Source organism: Lithobates pipiens, unplaced genomic scaffold (genome assembly GCF_037356315.1).
Source record: "Lithobates pipiens isolate NorthernLeopardFrog02 unplaced genomic scaffold, aLitPip1_a1.2 Scaffold_23, whole genome shotgun sequence".
Classification (NCBI taxonomy): Eukaryota; Metazoa; Chordata; class Amphibia; order Anura; family Ranidae; genus Lithobates; species Lithobates pipiens.
The window spans coordinates 57,135,953-57,156,319 of record NW_027507785.1 but is presented as its reverse complement, the minus strand read 5'-3'; the positions used below and the strand labels follow the sequence as shown (position 1 = coordinate 57,156,319).

At 43.6% G+C, this 20,367-nt stretch overlaps 1 protein-coding gene across 1 annotated transcript in view; it reads right to left on the bottom strand.

The window, feature by feature from the left end:
* Positions 1 to 20,367, bottom strand: part of PRKAR2A (protein kinase cAMP-dependent type II regulatory subunit alpha) — a 122,739-nt gene that overhangs the window by 42,364 nt on the left and 60,008 nt on the right. Inside the window, exons 3-4 of the mRNA XM_077451687.1 lie at positions 9,907 to 9,959; positions 615 to 698 (exon numbers count right to left, since the gene is read on the bottom strand). Of these exons, the coding sequence (XP_077307813.1) occupies positions 615 to 698; positions 9,907 to 9,959 (137 nt within the window). The remainder of the gene's footprint in view (positions 1 to 614; positions 699 to 9,906; positions 9,960 to 20,367) is intronic.

The following is a 20,367-nucleotide window of genomic DNA, read 5'->3' as shown; positions in this document are numbered from 1 at the left end:
ATGTTCGTTTATTGGATTGTGGAATATGTATTCTTTGAACCAGATGATATTCTGTACACATTGTATCGAACCATACTATGACATTGGACATTCTTTAAATAAAATCAATTTCTCTATATACAATTATGATAAAGGTATTTGACTTTGCCATCCTGCTGCTAAAAAGCCCCACTGGGGAAATCCTTCCTTATAGCAGACATTTCAAATGCCTCTGAACGCATATTTTGCTTTCCAAAAAAAAATTCTTCTAAACTCAACTGCCTAGAAACTACTATAAATGACTCAGTGAACGTGTACTTATAAGATAACAGAGGAGAGTTCAGGGGCAGCTGGGGAAAAAAAAAAAAAAAAAAAAAAAAAAAACACACACACACACCTAAATGTCCATTTATCAGCTGCAGTGTACATGAGGCTTTACACATATGCAACAAAAATCCTCCTGAAAAAAAATGTAAAATAATCTCCAATACAAGAACAATATAACCAGAAGCCACAGAGAAACCCCGAGCTACACACACCACTACTAAACATCTTCCTCCTAGGAGTGTCAAAAAAAAAAAAAAATGTAAAAAAAAAAAAAAAAAGTAAAGAAAAAATACAAAACACACGCTTACCTGGTCAAGGTTTTTAAAGATTAGAATATCTTTGCAGGATTCCTGTAGCCTACATCTCTGCTCGTCTGTTTTCGGGTGAACTACCTAGAAGAGGAGATATGTCATTAGCAGGTGTAAAATGAATAAAAAATTCAGGAAACTTAAAAGCCATTTCTGTACCAAGGGTGTAAGACAAAGCCCATAGGCAGAGGTTTGGTTATTATAAGCCAGTGATGGCGAACTTTGGCACCCCAGATGTTTTGGAACTACATTTCCCAGGATGCTCTACTAGACAGCAGAGTGCATGAGCATCATGGGAAATGTAGTTCCAAAACATCTGGGGTGCCAAGGTTCACCATCACCGTTTTAGGATTATGTGCAGCCTGATCTTCTACGCCAGTGATTCTCAACCAGTGTTCCGTGGAACCTTAGGGTTCCTCCAGAGGTTGTAGGGGTTCCTTCAGCATTGGGCAATTTCTGCCTCTCAGATAAGTTCCCACCGACACCATTGATCTTTTTAGCTATCTGTAAGGAGGTAATTCTTCCCAATGACCACAAGTGTAAGGACCGTTCTTCCCACTGACCATCACACTAATGTATCATGAGTTGTAGATTTCCAATTTTTAGAAGGGGTTCCCTGAGACCGGAGAACTATTTCAACGGTTCCTCGGTGTTGAAAAGGTTGAGAAAGGCTGTTCTACGCTGTGCCTCTACATTAGGAATACAGCTATAACCCGTCTCCAGGGCTCTCATCCATTCCCACCCCATCTGGTCACCCACAACACTCCAATAAACACTATATGGCCAAAGCTTGTGAATCTCTATCCACTGAACCTACAGGAACTTGTAGAGACATCACATTCCAATAGCACAAGAGTTAATATTAATATTCTATCCCCCACTCTTCTGGAAAAGCATTCCACAAGATCCTGGAGGATGTGGTATTCAGCTGAAACATTTTTGAGGTCAGGTACCAACGTTGGTCTAAAAGACTTGGCATTTGAACTCATCCTAAAAAGGTGCTCAACAGTACTGAGATCGGGGGGCTATGTGCATCTTACTTGAGTTCCTCCAACACCATACTGGGCAAACCATGCGGTTGAGTTAATAAAACTGGAGAGTGCAAAATCTGGTGCAGCTGAGCATGGTAGACAAATCAGCTTCTAGCTTGTTCAATTCCACTTTGACGGAAAAAAAAAAAAAAAAAAACCCTGGAAGCCGATTGGTTACTAGGCAGAGCTGCACCAGATTTTGCACTCCCCAGTTTTAATAAATCAACCCCACTGTCTTTGTGGAACTGGGTTTGTGCACAGAAGCACACAGTGATGGAACACAGAAGGGCCTTCCCCCAAAGTGTTGCAATACATTTGGAAGTGCACACCTGTCCAAAATGTCTTTGTATGATTTAGTATTAACCACTTCAACAACGGACCATTTGGCTGGCCAAAGACCAGAGCGTTTTTTTGCGATTTGGCACTGCGCCGCTTTAACTGACAATTGCGCGGTCGTGCGACATGACTCCCAAACAAAACGTTCTTTTTTTTCCCCACAAATAGAGCTTTCTTTTGGTGTATTTGATCACCTTTGCGTTTTTATTTTTTTGTGTGATAAACAAAAAAAAATTTTGAAAAATAAAAAACGCATTTTTTACTTTTTACTATATCCCCAAAAAAAGATATAAAAAAAGAAAACACATTTTTTCCCCTTCAGTTTAGGCCAATACCTATTCTACATATTTTTGGTAAAAAAAATAAACACAATGAGCGTTTGATTGGTTTGCGCAAAAGTTATAGCGTTTACAAAATAGGGGATAGTTTTATGGCATTTTTATGAAAAAAAAATTTTTTTTATTAGTAATGGCAGCGATCAGCGTTTATCGTGACTGCGACATTATGGTGGACACATCGGACACTTTTGGTGCGATTTTGGGACCACATTTATACAGCGATCAGCACAATTAAAAATGCAATGATTACTGTGTAAATGTGACATGCAGTGAAGGTGTTAACCACTAGGTGGAGCTGTAGGGGTTGTGTGTGTCCTAGGAAGTGATTCTAACTGGGGGGCTGTGTGTGCTACAACACTGATCAACGTGTTGTGTCAAACACAGCCCCTCCCCCCACGGTTAACAGGGAGCGGTGATCAGTGACAGTGTCACTAGACAGAACAGGGAAATGCTTGTTTACATTAGCATTTCCCCGTTCTTCCTGTCAGTTTGACGATTGCGGGTATCGAGTCCGTGGGACCCGCGATCATGCTCACAAAGCTCCAGGCAGGCGCGTGCACCCGCAACCTGCCTCTTAAAAGGGCAACGTACAGATACACGATTCTGCCTGTACGTGCCCTTCTGCCGCAGTATCTGCGTGAGGCGGTCGGGAAGCGGTTAAAGAGGAAGTAATCCCTGATGGGGTTTCTCTATTTCCCTGCAAAGGAAAAGCATAATGGGCTACTATGCATCACATAGTAGCCCATTATGTGCCACTTACCTGAAACCGCTGTCCCCACCAGCAAGCGTCCACCTTCACCCCTTTTCCTTCTGGGGCTGTGAACTCCGGCATTAATTGGTCGGAGTCGTGTGACGTCACGCGGGAGCCGCCAGTCACGCGGCCATCGAATTTGAGTAATTGGACATGTTGGAAATTTTTTGAAAAACGAGCAATTTTCTAATCAATGATAGGAGAATCATGCGAGAAATGTAAATCGAAAAAGAAATGCGTATGTGCAAGTAAAAAGAAAATTCCCGGAAAGAAGAGAAGATTCACAGCCACGAAAAAATTATTTTCTGTAGCAACACGAGATGATATCGAAGGCTTGGTTGGTCGAATTTCGAAATCAATGGTGGCGCCATCGGATCACAAAATAACGATTTTTTTTTGATTTTCAAAAGGAAATTTTGAAATTTCGACAGTGTGGCCAACCTAAGGCTTCATGTACACGGGACTAGGGCTGCAACTAACGATTATTTTCATAATCGATTAGTTGGCCGATTATTGAATAGATTAATCGGTTAATAAATTAAAAAAAAAAAAAAAGTGGGTCAAATTGACATTCATGTTTAACCACAGTGATGGGAAAATTTGGAAATAGAAAACTTCTTAGTCAAAGGCATTTTCAGACAGTGGATGTGATTTTCGTTCAGAAATTACATTCATTTTAAAAAGAATGTTAAAAACAAGTGAAAATTTCAAACTAAATTCTTTCATTCAGTGAATGTACAAAGATTTTTCGTCTGAATATTCTCATTTGAAAATTGATCTGTGTGGCCAGCATAAGGTTCGGTAATCGCCTATGCAGTTTGCTTTTGATTTGTTTCTGCAGTGCTTTTTTTGCTGTACGTTTTGATTAGCCCTTTATAGTAGAAAAAAATAAATAAATAAAATCAGATAATCACTACTGTAAGGGGTTCATTTTTTTCCCTGTTGAACAGTGAAAGTAATATTTACAGTAGCGATTATTTGCTCTTGTACTATAAAGGGCTCTTTTTTTTAACCCCATTATGTTACTGGCCAATTAATCGATTATGAAAATAGTAATCGATTCATTTCATAATCGATTAGTTGTTGATTAATCGATTAGTTGTTTCAGCCCTACACGGGACATTTCTCAACCTCTCCTAAAAACTGGAACATCACAGCTTGTAAGCTGTTTAAAAACGTGCGATTAGCAGCGTTTAGAAGCGTTTGCGTTCAGGAGCGTTTACTAAAAGATAACCTCAAGAGACCCTCCCAAATGATTAGAAAGCACGAAAAACATTAACTATTCCAGCCATTCTGTGAGAGAACAGTGAGTAGCAGCTGAGAAAGCAGTGTGCTTGTAGCGCACTTTTATTTTTTGGTTGGTTTGCCACTAAGACCCCTTTCGCACTGGGTCGTTTTGTCGGCGCTATTGCATATACAAATAGTGCCTGCAAACCTACCTGAAACAGCCGCTGCCGTCTCTCCAATGTGAAAATGTGGGCTCTCACACTGGAGCGGTGCGCTGGCAGGATGGTAAAAAAAAAAAAAAGTCCTGCTAGCAGCATCTCCGGAGCGGTGAAGGTGTGTACACCGCTCCTGCCCATTGAAATCAATGGGGCAGCACGGCTTTACCGCCAGCTGCAGAGGCGCGTTGCGGTGGTTTTTAACTCTCGGGCGCTAGCGCGAGGGGGGGGGTAAAACCACCCTGCTAACACCCGAATAGCGCCGCAAATCAGACGGTAAAGCTCTGCTAAAAACAGCACCGCTTTACCACCGACACTCCTCCGGCGCACGTTTTTGGAAAAAATTCACCTTTTTGAATAATAAAAAAAATAAAGACATTAGTAAAGTTAGCCCAATTTTTTTTTTATATATTGGGCAAGATAATGTTATGCTGAGTAAATTGATACCAAACATGTCGCACTTCAAAATTGCGCCCGCTCGTGAAATGGCGTCAAACTTTTACCCTTAAAAATCTCCAAAGACAAAGTTTAAAAAATTCTACAGGTTGCATGTTTTGAGTTACAGACGAGGTCTACAGCTAGAATTATTGCTCTCGCTCTACCAATCATGGGGATACCTCACTTGTGTGGTTTGACCAGCGTTTTCACATGCGGGTGCTACTCATGTATGCTTTTGCTTCTGCGCATGAGCTCGCTGGGACAGATAACTTAAGGGGGGGGGGGGAACCTTTAATTTATTTTACTTGATTTTATTTTTTCACCGTAAAAAAATAAATAAATAAATAAAAATCGGGTCACTTTTATTCCTATGTATGTGAACATCCCTTGTAATAGAAAAAAGCATGACAGGTCCTCTTAAATATGAGATCTGGGGTCAAAAAGTCCTCAGATCTCATATTTGGACAAAAATAAAAAAAAAATTTGTCATTTGAAAAAAAATAACAGAAAAATGTCCCTTTAAGACGTATGGGCGGAAGTAACGTTTTGCTATAGTATGCAGACAGGTGGGGGCCATCTTCACCTCACTCGTCTCCATACCCAGCCACAGATAGGTCCCAATCGCCTCCACCACTGCCAACAGCTCCGGTAAGCGGCAGAGGGTGCAGGAGAGTGGCAGGAGGGGAGGTGGCTACTCTCCCACCGCCGATAACAGTGATCTTGCAGTGAATCTGCCGCAGAGACCACCATTATCATAAACAGGACCGTCGGCTCAAAAGATGGACACCTCGCTTGTGGCAGCAGCTGCTGCAGTTACCGAGATATCAATCTTTAAACTGCGGAGGTGTATGTACAGGAGCCGGTCACCAAGTGGTTAATATGGATCCCATGATGAGCTTGTGTGAGGAAATGCTCCTGATGTTGTTTTTGTTGAAGCTCCAAAGATGTAGAAAAACAGAGAGAGGCCGGGAGTTCATTGCTACAGGACACGTCCATTGATGGCTCAACGCATGTCCACAGGATACTTTCTAATATCTTTCCTCAGCTGCATATTACCCAGAGAACATGTATTGTAAAGCATAATTGGCTGACGAGGGGAATATCACAAGGTATATCAAGCTTGCATACAGTGATAATTGAGTTTTTGGTGTGTTTTTAGCATTTTCCAGGCTCAAAAGTAATAAAATGTCTCCCTTTAAAAACACTACTAGATGAAACCGCGCCTAAAACGTGGGTAGCCGTGTTTGGCATTTAAAATGCCTCTAGATTCAGCTTCTGAACGCATTTTTTGGGGTTCTAAAAAAGCCTCTAAAAACGCAACTGCCTAGAAATGACTATAAACTACCCTTTGACATGTACTGATAAGATAACAGAAGAGTTCAGGGGCAGCTATAAAAAACAAAAAAACAAAAAAAACGCCCAACTGCTTCTAAAAGGTCAGTTTACCAGCAGCAGAGTACAGGAGGCCTTAGGCCAGGGATATGCAATTAGCGGACCTCCAGCTGTTGCAAAACTACAAGTCCCATCATGCCTCTGCCTCTGGGTGTCATACTTGTGGCTGCCAGACTCTTGCTATGCATCATGGGACTTGTAGTTCTGCAAAAGCTGGAGGTCCAATAATTGCATATCCCTGCCTTAGAGGATCAAGGAATACACTGGCCAACACTTAGATATGACACAAACCTAAGGCCACGCAGCATCTTAAAGAGGAAGTAAACCCTGATGAGTTTACTTCCTCTTTGATTCCCTGCAAAGGTAAAGCATAATGGACCACTATGCTTTGCATACTACCCCATTATGTGTCACTTACCTGACACAGGAGCCAGCGATGTCACCGCTGTCCCCTGTAGTTCAGAGCGTCCATCTTCTTGGTGGGTCTCACTGCTCCGGCGCTGTGATTCGCCAGAGCAGCCGACACTCGCGGCATATCGCCGCGATCTGCAGCTTACCCAGTGCGCCTGCGCCGCTGTCTACAGTGCATTCGCCGTAGACAGCGGTGGCTGTCTTCAGGTAAATATCTCCTAAACCGTGTAGGTTTAGGAGATATTTCCTGGACCTACAGGTAAGCCTTAATCTAGGCTTACCTGTAGGTCAAAGTGGTTTGTAAGGGTTTACAACCACTTTAAAGAGGAAGTAAACCCTTCCAAACAACTTGGACCTATAGGTAAGCCTAGATTAAGGCTTACCTGTAGGTCCAAGCAATATCTCCTAAACCTATATGGTTTAGGAGATATTTGCCCGAAAATGGGCACCGCTGTCTACGGCGCATGCGCCGTAGACAGCGGCGCGCAGGCGCACTAAATGCGGCAAATCCAAGAATGGATTTGCCTAATTTGTCGACTCCCGTGCGCATGCGCGGGAGTGACATCATCGCGGCTTCGCCATATGGCAGCGGCGGAGCTGCGAGACGCGACTCCCGTGCGCATGCGACTCCCGTGATTCGTCGGAGCTGCGAGACGCCACCAGCAACATGGATGCGGCGGACTACAGGGGACAGCGGCGACTTCGCTGGCTCCTGTGTCAGGTAAGTGACACATAATGAGCTACTATGCGATGCATAGTAGTCCATTATGCTTTACCTTTGCAGGGAAAAAAAGAGGAAGTAAACCCATCAGGGTTTACTTCCTCTTTAAGTACTTGCCAATTGGCCTGGGCAGGAAGGAGGTAAAAGTGCCCATTAGGCAAGCTTTCAGAGCGGTTACACTTTAAATGACAATTGCGTCATGAAACGCTGTACCCAAACAACATTTTTATAATTTTCTATAGACAGAGCTTTCTTTTGGTGGTATTTAATCACCAGTGGGTTTAAAAAAAATGATTAAAAAAAAATAAATGCAAAAAAAAATTTTTGGAAAATAAAAAAAGTTTTAGTTTGTTATACAAGTTTGTAAATAAGTAATGGAAAAAAAGTGGGTATATACTGCGCTGCGACTAAAAACATAAAATATATAAACAAAGCAGAAAACATCGCCAAGAGACAATCAGCAAAGAATAAAAGTAAATAAGTAATGTTTCTCCTTCAATGATGAGCACAGAGTTTGCACAAGAGCTGCCCGATTCCGGATTTTTTTGCTTAGAATACAAAAACACGATTCTTGGAGTAACATCTTTTCACATTATACCAAAAAAATTGGGCTAACTTTATGTTTTGTTTTTTTCTTAATTGAAGTGTATATTTCTCCCCCCATAAAATTGCATTTGAAAGACCGCTGCGCAAATACGGTAGGTATAAAATATTGAAACCATCCCCACTGGGGGTTACAAGTAATTTTCCAGCAAAGAAAATTTAACTTATAAGCAACAAGCGTACAAAAAAGGCGTAGTCTTTAAGTGGTTAAACTGTCCTCATTTGCAGACCAAAGATCATTCTATTGATCTATTGAAAAGAAGCGGATTATACAATTGAGGGAGGTTGCATCGAGATTGTGAATTTTTTTTTTTTAAACGATTAATCATGCAGCTCTAGGCTGCACTGATGGGCTGCACCTTTGATAGTACTGATGGCACTAATAGGCACTGCTGGGGCTGCACGGATCATCAGGGCACTGATTATATGTGCAGATCTCTCGTGAGGAAATGCCGCTGATTAGCTTTCCTGTCCTCATACGCTGTTCAGTGTGAGAAAAGGAATGCCGATAACTGGCATATTCTTGTTACGTGAGCAGCTGCGATTGGACACAACTGCTCTTTACCGAGAACAGTGATGCGCCACGTCCCAGGGACACAGCGCACCACCCATCAACACGCAAGCATGGTGAGTGGGACAACATATAACGTTGTCCCAGAACGAGACAGAGCCGCCGCCCACCCGTTAATCGACAATACGGCGAGATGGTTAAAGCTGAACTAAACTCAAAATCAACATTACCTATTTTTAACCTCTTGGTGTCCGCGCTATAGCAGAATGACGGCCACAAGCGCGGACCTGAATTTCCGGGAGGCCGCCACAAGACGACTTCACCTTGGTGCGAGCTGTGATCACTGAGTCACTGAGACTTGAGTGATCACAGCCAATGACAGCTGATCACATGATGTAAACAAAAGGTCAGTAATCTTTTTTTCCCTGACGCTGACAGCGTGAGGAGAAAAAAAAAAGCTGATCACCGGCTTATGTGCAAGGGACATCGGTCCCGAAGAGGAAGAGGCACAGAGCCCTGTGAATGAATAATGCAGCCGTGAAGGTGGAGCTCTGCACAGACGTACTGTTTTCAAACTGACAACAGGTGTGGGGAGAAGATCCCCAGTCCCCTGTCAGAAAGGGGCGGGGCAGAGCTGCAGGAGCGGGAACATATTGTATGTTCCACCCTAAAAATGAGTTGAATATGTAACAGTTTCCTAAAGGTGATCTTATCTTTTAAGCACATAAGTAGTGAAGTTTGGTCTGGAATGGAGCAAAATTTTTTATTTTTTTTTAATTTTACTGTTTTTGGGTTTGCAGCATTTGACTCTGGGGCACACTAAAGTAATATTAGACAGCAATTCTATCTTTAGTAGTTACATTTTAAAGCGGAAGTAAACTCCCTTATCATTTTCAGCCAAGGAAGCTGGCATCTTTGCCTCCGTTTAATCTTCCACTGCTACGGTGCTGCACATGTGATTCGTTATGACACCAGCCATTGGATGGTTTGATAGTTTGGCTGAGAGCACAGCCAATGTGCAGTTAGCATTCCCGGCATGCCTTTTTTTTTTTTTTTTTTTTTTTAACGGTTTAAATCGATGGGTTTACTTCCACTTTAATAGCCACCAGCCACACCCATGCTTTGGCCACACCAACTCTTAGGCTCTTTAGCACAGACTCATTTTTTGCTAGACTATGATAAGCTTTGTCCCGCTGTTCTAGGACAAGGAAAAAGAAAATAGAAAACAAACCTACATAAAACATTCATAGTTTTTAGGTGTGAATAAAGCGCGATAAAGCCGTAGGCTCATGCTACATTATGAATAGATGTTCATTACCCGAGGTTCTGTGTCGTCATCCTCCTCATCTGGATTAAAGGCTTCCGCACACACTAATAAAAAGAAAAAACATAAAGCACCTTTAATTTCCTTTAATATCCAGCGTTGCCTTAAAACACGTGAACATCCTAAAGGCATTCAAAATATTTATCCACTTCATCCGGAATTTTATTCTAGTTTAGGTTCAAAGTGTTTTACTGAAAGTTCTAAAGAAAGATAGGACAAGTCGTGTTCAATACTCCATGCTCACAAAATGACAAGGGAGGAAAAAAAAACAAAAAACAAAAAAAAACAAACAAACAGAAAAGCATAGAACAAAAAGGAAACATTGTGTCCAGATTATGCGTAATGCTTATGTAGAGAATGAAGTGTCAATTTTAAAAAGGTAACTTTACTTTTCTTGCGGAAAACCTTCCCCTCTGGGTGATCTATGTACATTTCTGGGATTTTTAACAAAGTTTGTTGCAGATTTCCACCGGTCATTCTGAAGAAATAGCCATTTGTTGGTCGGTGACCATGTGTACTTGTAGCATTAACCTGCATGGGAGTCATTTTATAATTATCAATCTGCTGCACCTGCAGGGCTCCAACGAGGATAGAGGCAGGGTCAGCATCACGTTAGATGCAATATCCTTTTGAGAGCGTCTCACCAAGAAGGACTTTTGCCGCAAAGGCTGCCCAAAATCTGATGTGTATCTTAGTGCAGACTTCCAGGAAAATCAGAGCCGAGCACACAAGCAGGAAATGGCATTGGGGGGGATCTGTATACCATCTGTTTACAGAACACACCCAGGTTGCCATATTGCATTTTACAGAAAATTACAGCTCTGCAGATTGAGAAAAGGTAAATTTTTAACATTCAATTACAGCATGACTTGTGCCACAACTATATACGCAATATTTCCTTTCTGACACTGACCCCCCCCCCCCCCAACAAAAGGGGAGTTGACCTTTAAAGGAGGTGTAAAGGCAGAAGTTTTCTCTTAATGCATTAAAATAAAAATCGTGTGCAGCAGCCTCCCCAGAACCCCCTAATACTTACCTGACCCCATCTGCATAGAGAAATGTCCACGAGTGCCTTAGCCGTCCAAGACCCAGCCTCCTGATTGGCTAACTGACTGACACCTGCGGGAGCTAACAGCGCCGCTGCTGTATCAGCCAATCAAGAGAGAGATGGGGCGGGGTCAAACAGCAGCTCCGTGTCTGAATGGACAAAGCTGCAGTGAAGAGGGACCCGAGGAAAGGAGGATCCGGGCTGCTCTGTGCAAAACCTCTGCACAGAGCAGGCAAGTATAACAGGTTTAAACATTTTATGCCATTTAAAGTCCAAGTGTTTGAGCTCTTCTCCACTGCCCAATGCTCCGGAATGTGGGCAGGTCTTTGCGGTCAACCTGTACAATCCTTGTCCTGCATTTTATTACTACATTAGACTGCTGCGCCTTGTCTGGAGCAAAGGGAAGAGACAGCAGGGAACGGATCAAACTAAAAGGGGGAAGTAACAGGACACGTATCTGTACTTCTTCCTGCCCCCTCACCCCTAGCCAATGGATGATTTAACCCATGCAAGTGCAGGAGGAACCCCACTGCATGGCTAAATTTAAAAACCAGACCGGTACAGGGACACTCCGGAGCTGTCACTGGAAGTGGGAAAAAACAATGTGTAGGTCAACTGCTGCAAACACCGACGGGTGAATCCATGACCAATAAGTGTATAAGAAATGATGCTGAACCGATTAAACTGACGGGTAACCAACAGAACAGCATCACTACTTATACACATACATTTAAAAGCCGCTTGTGGGCATTTTAAGCGAAATTCTTTACAAAATAAAAATTTAAATTATGCAGCTCTTCGCTTGGTTTAACAAAGCAGTTGCATTTCTGAGTCCCCAAAGTAACATATCATATTATTGTTACCAGCTGAGCTTACTAATAGATGATGTGCTGATCGTCACGTCCTGTAGAAGGCCGAGCTGTTTACCACAAATATTGGTTACACGGCTGGGACAAAACCAACAACACTGCCGTGACATTCACTGGAGATCAAACAGCGTTGCAACCCTGGTAAAGGAAGTGGAAAATAAACATACTAGCAAGACCAACAGGTAACAAATTGTTACAGGTTGACTCAAACAAAAACTGCAGTGTTAAAAGTCACTAAACCAACATAAAAACCAACCATCAATAAATGTTGTATTGCATGTGGTTCATTCTATGAGATTCTTTTCTGTATTATGCAAAAAACCTGCTTGATCCTGCAGATCGCCATCTCCCCCTTCTGTCCATGTCCCCAGTAAAGCTAGGAAATTTGCAGAGCAGTGGTGGCAGCTCTGCACATGCAAAGTTTTCAGTTTCTGTGCTGAGCATTTCCTCCCCATCACATCTGAGCAGCCCATATGACTATAGCCACACGTGGGTGCATACACAGTGGTAAATGAAAGCTCTCTCCCTCCCTCCTCCATGCCCACTAACCAGCTAAACACAATGGAGGGTGGGATATATTACATGTAGAGTGATGGAGGCTTCACCTCCCTCTTATTCCAAGACACAAGCTGGACTGGCAGAAATCCATCCACACCATGTTACTGCTAAATATTATATATATATATATATATATATATATATATATATATATAACCACTTCAGCCCCGGAAGATTTGACTGCTGAATGACCAGGCCATTTTTGTGATTCAGCACTGCGTCGCTTTAACTGACAATTGTGCAGTAGTGCGACTGCCTCTGCTTTTTTTTTTGTTTGCGCTATAAACAAACAAAAAAAAAAAAAAAAAAAATATATTATATATATATATATATATATATATATATATATATATATATATATATATATATATATATATATATATATATATATATATATATATATATATATATATATATATATTGTTTTGGTTTGCGCAAAAGTTATAGAGTCTACAAAATAGGGGAAAGATTTGTAGCATTTTTATTATTTATTTTTTTACTATTAATGGCGGTGATCTGCGATTTTTATCGTGGCTGCGACATTATGTCGGACACTTGACATTTTTGGGACCATTGGCATTTATACAGTGATCAATGCTATAAAAATGCACCGATTACTGTAAAAATGTCACTGGCAGGGAAGAGGTTAACACTAGGGGGCAATCAAGGGGTTAACTGTGTTCCTTGCTACGCGTTTCTAACTGAAGGGGGAGGGGACTGACCTAGAGGAGACAGATTGTGGTTCCTAGCCATTAGGAACACAGGATCTGTCTCTCCTCACAGGGGAGAACAGGTAATGTGCGTTTACACACACGTCCCTGTTCTGCGTCTCGTGCACAGCGGTCATCGCGACCATCGGCACTCCCGTGCGAGCCTGCAATCCCGATCCAACGTATAGCTATGACAGATCGTGCCAACCTGCTGCAGTAAAATTACGGTGGCTGGTCAGCAAGCGGTTAATTACAAATATATTTGCATGCCAATTTAAAAATGGTTTATTAATCATTTATTTTTACTCTATTTCAAAAGCTGTTTTTTTTTTTTTTTTTTGCACATGACCAGCAGCCGATTAGAAGCTCCTCCTGCTCATGTTTCCCTGCAGACAGGCTGGGAAAGAGCTGGGTCATGTGACCGCTCTATATCCATTAGAAGGAACTTTGATGTTTTTCTTTATTCCAATAATTACAGTGCCATCATCCATATACAGAAAGAGGACAATGTAAATTAAAGTGGTTGTAAACCCTTACAACACACTTTGACCTACAGGTAAGCCTAGATTAAGGCTTACCTGTAGGTCCAAGAAATATCTCCTAAACCTACACGGTTTAGGAGATATTTGCCCGAAGACAGGCACCGCTGTCTACAGCGCAGGCACCGTCAACGACGGAGATGCCGCACGTGTCGGCTCCCGTGCGCAGGCGTGGGAGTGACGTCATCGCGGCTTTGCCGAATGACAGCGGCGCAGCACCGAGACCCCACCGAGAAGGGACAGCGGTGACTTCGCTGGCTCCTGTGTCAGGTAAGCGACACATAATGGGGTAGTATGCGATGCACAGTAGTCCATTATGCTTTACCTTTGCAGGGAATGAAAGAGGAAGTAAACTCATCAGGGTTTACTTCCTCTTTAAACATTGTGCATTTAGTATTACTTTAATGCTAGATACAGACTGCCCATAGTTCCAAATTCACCTTTTAAAGCATGTTACATCTGTATTTAGGGTATAACATGGTGCAAATGTCACCTCGGCCAGTGACAGCATTTACACAACCCTCCAGCTCTGCAACTGAATGCCCGCATGGTGCAGAGGGCTAGAAGTGTTTGCAGTAGCCCAACATTGCAACTGGAATCCATTAATCCAGGGTGCATTCCGGCTCCTGTAGGAAAAAAAAAAAAAGCGCACTTTTTTCTGCAAAAAGATGTGCATTTATTGTTATATTTCTTTTTTTATTCACACTTGGCATTTAATTTCTTAATTTGCAGCATCACTTTAAGTCTGGGCATTGCTGGCAGGATAAAAGCCATGCTCATCTTGAGCGATGCACGTGATAAATCTTCTAGGGGTGACAGCGAGGACCTCAAGCTGTTAGAAATGCTCGTTATCTCACTGAAGATCTTCCAACTTGCTGGAAAACATCCCTGCGAGCGGGTCAGGGCTTTTGCAATTCTTTATAAAAAAAATGTCAAGGAGGAAAGAATGGCTGCCATCTCCGTCAGGCTTGAAAAAAAAAAAAGAAAATCTGAGCAAGTGCTTGCTCAGGCAGATTTATCCCCATTTGTATTCTGAAAAGATCTGCTTATTGGTAATAAAAGAACTGCCAAATCTCATCTGTCACTAGTGACGGCTCTAACCGCTTCCCTTTTTAAAAACGCAAAAGAATTTGTTCTAGATTACACCATATGTAAGCGGGAGAGCAGGGGATTCTCCTCCGAGCCGCAATATGGATTTCACGGAGGTGTGCAAAGTTGGTCAACAAATAATGTTATTTTCAGGCTATTTACTTTCAAGCAGCAAGATGGATCTGACAGTCCATCTGGGATCAGAAGTTACACTTCATTTTTTTTCGTTCAACGCAGCGGGCTGGGGAAAAAAACAACAACACTGAAGAGCTCAGGAGGAGATCCTGTGCTAACAATCCAAGGTTAGTACAGCGATCTTCCTCACTGTTCTATTGTGTGAAGACGGGGGACTAACTGGACCTCCACAGGCTTGTTTCAAATTGCAACCATATTATTTGGTCATTGATAGCAGCCAGCAACCCCGGCCAGTATATTAACTCTTAGCAGCCGGTTGAGGACTGTCATATGCATCAGGATGTGATAGTCACGGCTCAGGTCATCGAGTTTCCCCTTTAACCACTTCTGGACCAAGCCTATTTTTTTGTTTTATACAATACATATTATAACAAGCCACACAACGTGGGCTGCAACCGGCCACAAACTTGCCGGTGTCCTGTCGGATAGTGTCCGCTGTGTACTGCGCATGCGCAGTACACATGACAAGCAGATTCCAAAAATAGCCAAAGATAAACGGCGCCTGCGCTGTGAGTCCAGGTTCTAGCCCCACCATCCAAGTGGACAGAGTTAGAATAAAAAGAGCTGAGCGAAGCAAGGCCGTGCCCCTAGCGTGGCGAGCGAAGCGAGGGGCCCTCTAATATGTGCAGCCCTATGGCCACTTGGATGGCGGGGCTTGCACCTGGAGTCACGGCGCAGGAGCCGTTCATCTTTGGAGATTTTCCGAATCTCCTTCTGCTCTGTACTGTGGAAGCGTTGCGCCTGCGCAGTACGGGGCAGACACTTTTCAATGGCCGGATTGTATATGTCATAACACCGGTACACTACAGAAAAAAAAAAAAAACAATACAACATAAAAGTTCTCGCAGAAACTTGTGGTACAACCCCCCTAACTTTGCCCAGACAGGTAGACCAAGCCCAGTTGTTTACAAGTTAAAATCAGTTTTTGTTTGCTAAAAATATATATATAACGTTTGGGGGTTCTAAGTAATTTTCTAGCAAAGACTCTGGAGAATAAATTGGCGGTCAATGCAATATTTTATGTCACGTGGTATTTGCGCAACGGTCCTTCAAGCGCAATATTTTTGGAAAAAGTACACTTCACTGAATAAAAAAAAAAATTGTGTATATATATATATATATATATATATATATATATATATATATATATATATATATATATATATATATATATATATACACACACACATACACACACACACACACAGTAAAATTAGCCAAATTTTTTTTTTTTTTGTATATTGTGAAAGATGAGTAAATAGATACCAAACAAGTTACGGTTAAAAATTACACACTCGTGGAATGGTGACAAACTATGGTACTTACAAATCTTCATAGGCAACACTTGCATATTTGTTTATTTTTAAAGTTACCAGTTTAGAGCTACAGAGGACTTTTGCTAGAATTATTGCTCAGTCTGAAGATCGTGGCGAAACCTCACGTGATTTGACCACCGTTTACATTTTCACGCGCGACTTACGCATGTGTTTCTTTGGGGCGCTTTAAATTTTTCTTCATTTTTTTCTTATTTGTTTGATTTTTTTTTTTTACACGGTCTCTTAAAAAAAAAAAAAAAAAAATCTGACCACTTTTATTGCTGTCACAAGGAATGTAAACATCCCTTGTGACAGTAATAGGTGGTGACCGGTACACTTTATGGAGGGATCTAGGGTCTAAAATACCCCAAATCCCTCCCCCTTGCACTTAAAAGTATTCAAAAAATGACAAAATCTTTGTTTTGAAATACTCTGGCTTTTTATAAATAGTCACCATTGGAAGCCGAGTAAACCAGGAAGTGACGTTGTGACATCACTTCCAGGTTACATCGGAGACCCGATCAAAGTGGATTCCAGCTTTGTTCAGGACTCTGGCCAGCCACCGGATGTGCCGGCTGGTCGCTTGGGTCTCCCAGTGGGACGGGAGACCATGGAGGAACAGCGGGGGGAGCTCCCCTCTCGCTGTTCGTGATATTGGCCAAGCGGCTGCTGAGCCGCATCGGTTGATATCACCAGAAAGCTGACTGCCAGCTCTAAAAAAAAAAAAACGGTACTGGGGTGAAGGGTACAGCTACATCTCTGAGGAAGTAGGTGCAGTGCCGAATTCGTGAAGGGCGACGCACCTGCTGTTTGCGAACACACCTGAGCTCATCCTTAGTTTAGGGCTGTTCCGGGTTTGTTGATATCAGGCTGGGTTCATGGATTCTCCCATGAACTGAACCCAACCCCATTCACAAATCCACATACGATTGTAAACTCCCACTGCTACTGTTTGCAAAGTAACTGCAGATTAAAGTGCGCCTTCCCTGGGGTCATAAAACGATATTTGCTGCCAGTAAAAGATTTCTATAGTTCAGAATGCACCGATTTAATGATATTTCCTTGTACAGGAAAACGGCTATATGGATTTTCAAATCCAGTGACCTTTAACAAGCCAGTGTGATAGGCCTTTTATTTCTGTTTTCTCTACCTGCTGGGCCCACCCGAGTAAAGCAACATGTTTATGTTAATGCCATCATCCACTGAAGCAAAAGTCAAATTCGGCAATTTCATTGCAGACTATGCTACAGTGTTTACACTAAAATCCCAAATGAAGAGATCCGAATGAGTAAATCTTCCTAGGGAAACGGCAGATTAAGGCCTTTATGCACACTGCAGCTCAAAGAAGCTGCTCCTACAGGCGTGTGAGCCGCTTTGAGCTTTTCATTTTCTTTGCCTGTAAGCGACCCTCCATGTTGGCCTATGTATCTATGTGTCTGGAGTTTTCAGTTTAATGCCAGGGGAGTTTAAAGACAGAAATGAGAAATTAAAAAAAAATTATTATATATGATTTATATAGCGCCAACTAGGGATGCACCGAATGGGTTTTTTGGTGCCGAAACCGATACCGAAAATGAAAAATACACTAGGCCGAAAACCGAAACCGATAACGAAACAGCACCGATACCGAAAATGACTGTTTTCAAAAAATATTTTTATACAGGAGATGGTCAGAGGCTGGCGACGCGGTACAGGAGGTGGTCAGAGGCTGGCGACGCGGTACAGGAGGTGGTCAGAGGCTGGCGACGCGGTACAGGAGGTGGTCAGAGGCTGGCGACGCGGTACAGGAGGTGGTCAGAGGCTGGCGACGCGGTACAGGAGGTGGTCAGAGGCTGGCGACGCGGTACAGGAGGTGGTCAGAGGCTGGCGACGCGGTACAGGAGGTGGTCAGAGGCTGGCGACGCGGTACAGGAGGTGGTCAGAGGCTGGCGACGCGGTACAGGAGGTGGTCAGAGGCTGGCGACGCGGTACAGGAGGTGGTCAGAGGCTGGCGACGCGGTACAGGAGGTGGTCAGAGGCTGGCGACGCGGTACAGGAGGTGGTCAGAGGCTGGCGACCTGATAAAAGATAGATGCAGACAGTGTTGCCCCCTGTGATGCAGACAGTGTTGCCCCCTGTGATGCAGACAGTGTTGCCCCCTGTGATGCAGACAGTGTTGCCCCCTGTGATGCAGACAGTGTTGCAGGTCCCAATCTGGACAGGTGATCTGTCTATCAAAGTTCCCCGGACAAGGGGGAGGGGCTGTGTGTGACGGCGCACGACGGGGAACACACAGCTATTAGCTGTGATGTTCCCGGCGCTCTATTCAACCAAACGGCTCTCTTCACTGCAGAGGGACATCACTGGCTGCATCAGTCCTGCGCTATTCACCCCCATCATGGGAGGCACCAGGGGCGGGGCGGGGGGCGGAGTTTTGCCCCAGGCCCCGCCCCATTTTCGGCTCAATTATCGGCCGTTTTTTCCTTTCGGCAAATTGCCGAAAAGGGCATTTTCGGCCGATATTTTTCGGCGGCCGAAATTTCGGTGCATCCCTAGCGCCAACAGTTTATGCAGCTCTTTACAACGTATAGAGTGACAATACAATTACAGTACAGTTGAATGCAAAAGGTACAGGAGGGCCCGGCTCGTAGAGCTTACATTCTAAAAAGGGAGGGGGTTGCACAAAAGGTAATAGCTGCAGAGAATGATTTGATGGGGGGGTCGCTCGGAGACAGGTGGGTGTGGGATAGGCTTCCCTGAATAAATGAGTTTTCAGGGATCTCCTAAAGGTGGACAGGGTAGGGGCTGATCGGATATACTGGGGCAGGGAGTTCCAGAGGCTGGAAGAGGCTCTGGAGAAGTCTTGAAGGCGAGCATGGGAGGAAATCACTTGTGTGTTCAGGAGAGGAGCTTTTAAAGTGGTTAAGCCACTCTAACCAGTATACAACATCAGCACTGCCTCCTGTTGTAGTATCCCCCCTCTGTGTGTGATTTATAAAAAAAGAAATGCTGCAAATACCTAAATTTCACTGCTGAGATTGCAATCACATGACTGGCCAGCTTTCTCCTTTTCTCCGAGATGCAGTGGGTGGTGCTGAGCTTCCCCCACTGATGTCAGTCTGGAGGGGAGGAGGAGAGAGCCGACAGTCACGGAATCAAAATCTCGGCTCTAAAAAGAGATATTTACATTCATAAATCATTCACAGAGGGAGACACTGCTATAGGAGGCAGTGCTGATGGTGTATACAGGGCACAGGACAGAGAGGAGAGCAGATAGCAGGTTGCTGCTGATGGAGGCATGTAAACTGAGCAGGGTGTCAGGGATCAGCAGCCATGATACACTGTGGTCAGTTTACAGAGGGGGGTGGGGAGAAACTGGCAAGATCAGCCAGGATTTTTTTTTTAGGTGTTACAGGGGGCCAAATGACACAGGACAAGCACTGTGTCATAACATGCTTTAAAGGAGAAGGATCCATTTTTTTATTATTTTTTTTTGGAGGGGGGGGGGGGAGGTTAAAGCGGGAGTCCGCCATTTTTTTATTTTTTTTTTTAAAAGCCAGCAGCTACAAATACTGCAGCTGCTGACTTTTAAAATAAGGACACTTACCCGCCCAGCGCGCCCGCGATGTCGGCACCCGAAGCCGATCTCTCGATCGTCTCTCGGGTGCTGCCGCCGCCATCTTGGGTATGGGAATCAGGAAGTTCATTTCCCGGTTCCCTACTGCGCATGCGCGAGTCGCGCTGCGCAATAAGGATGGTCCCCGCTGTCTCTGGGATCTGTGTGTTTCCCAGCAGGCAGCGGGGGACCTTCGGAAAGAAGCGTAGATTCTGCGGAAAGGGGCGTACCTTCTGCAGAATCTACGCCGGAAGTGGGTGCACATACCTGTACTGTACAGGTATCTGCACCCACTCCCCCCTGAAAGGTGCCAATTGTGGCGCCGGGGGGGGGGGGGGGGGTTCCAATGAGCGGAAGGTCCACTTTAGGGTGGACCTCTGCTTTAACAAACGTTTTAAGCTTTAACTCACGTTACCGTGTTAAAGCAATCAAATGGCCAAAATTCTGATTAACAGAATGCATTAACCTCTGACGTGGGAACGCACATGCAAAATTGAGGCTATACATTTTTGATGCTGAAAACTCCTGTAGGGGAA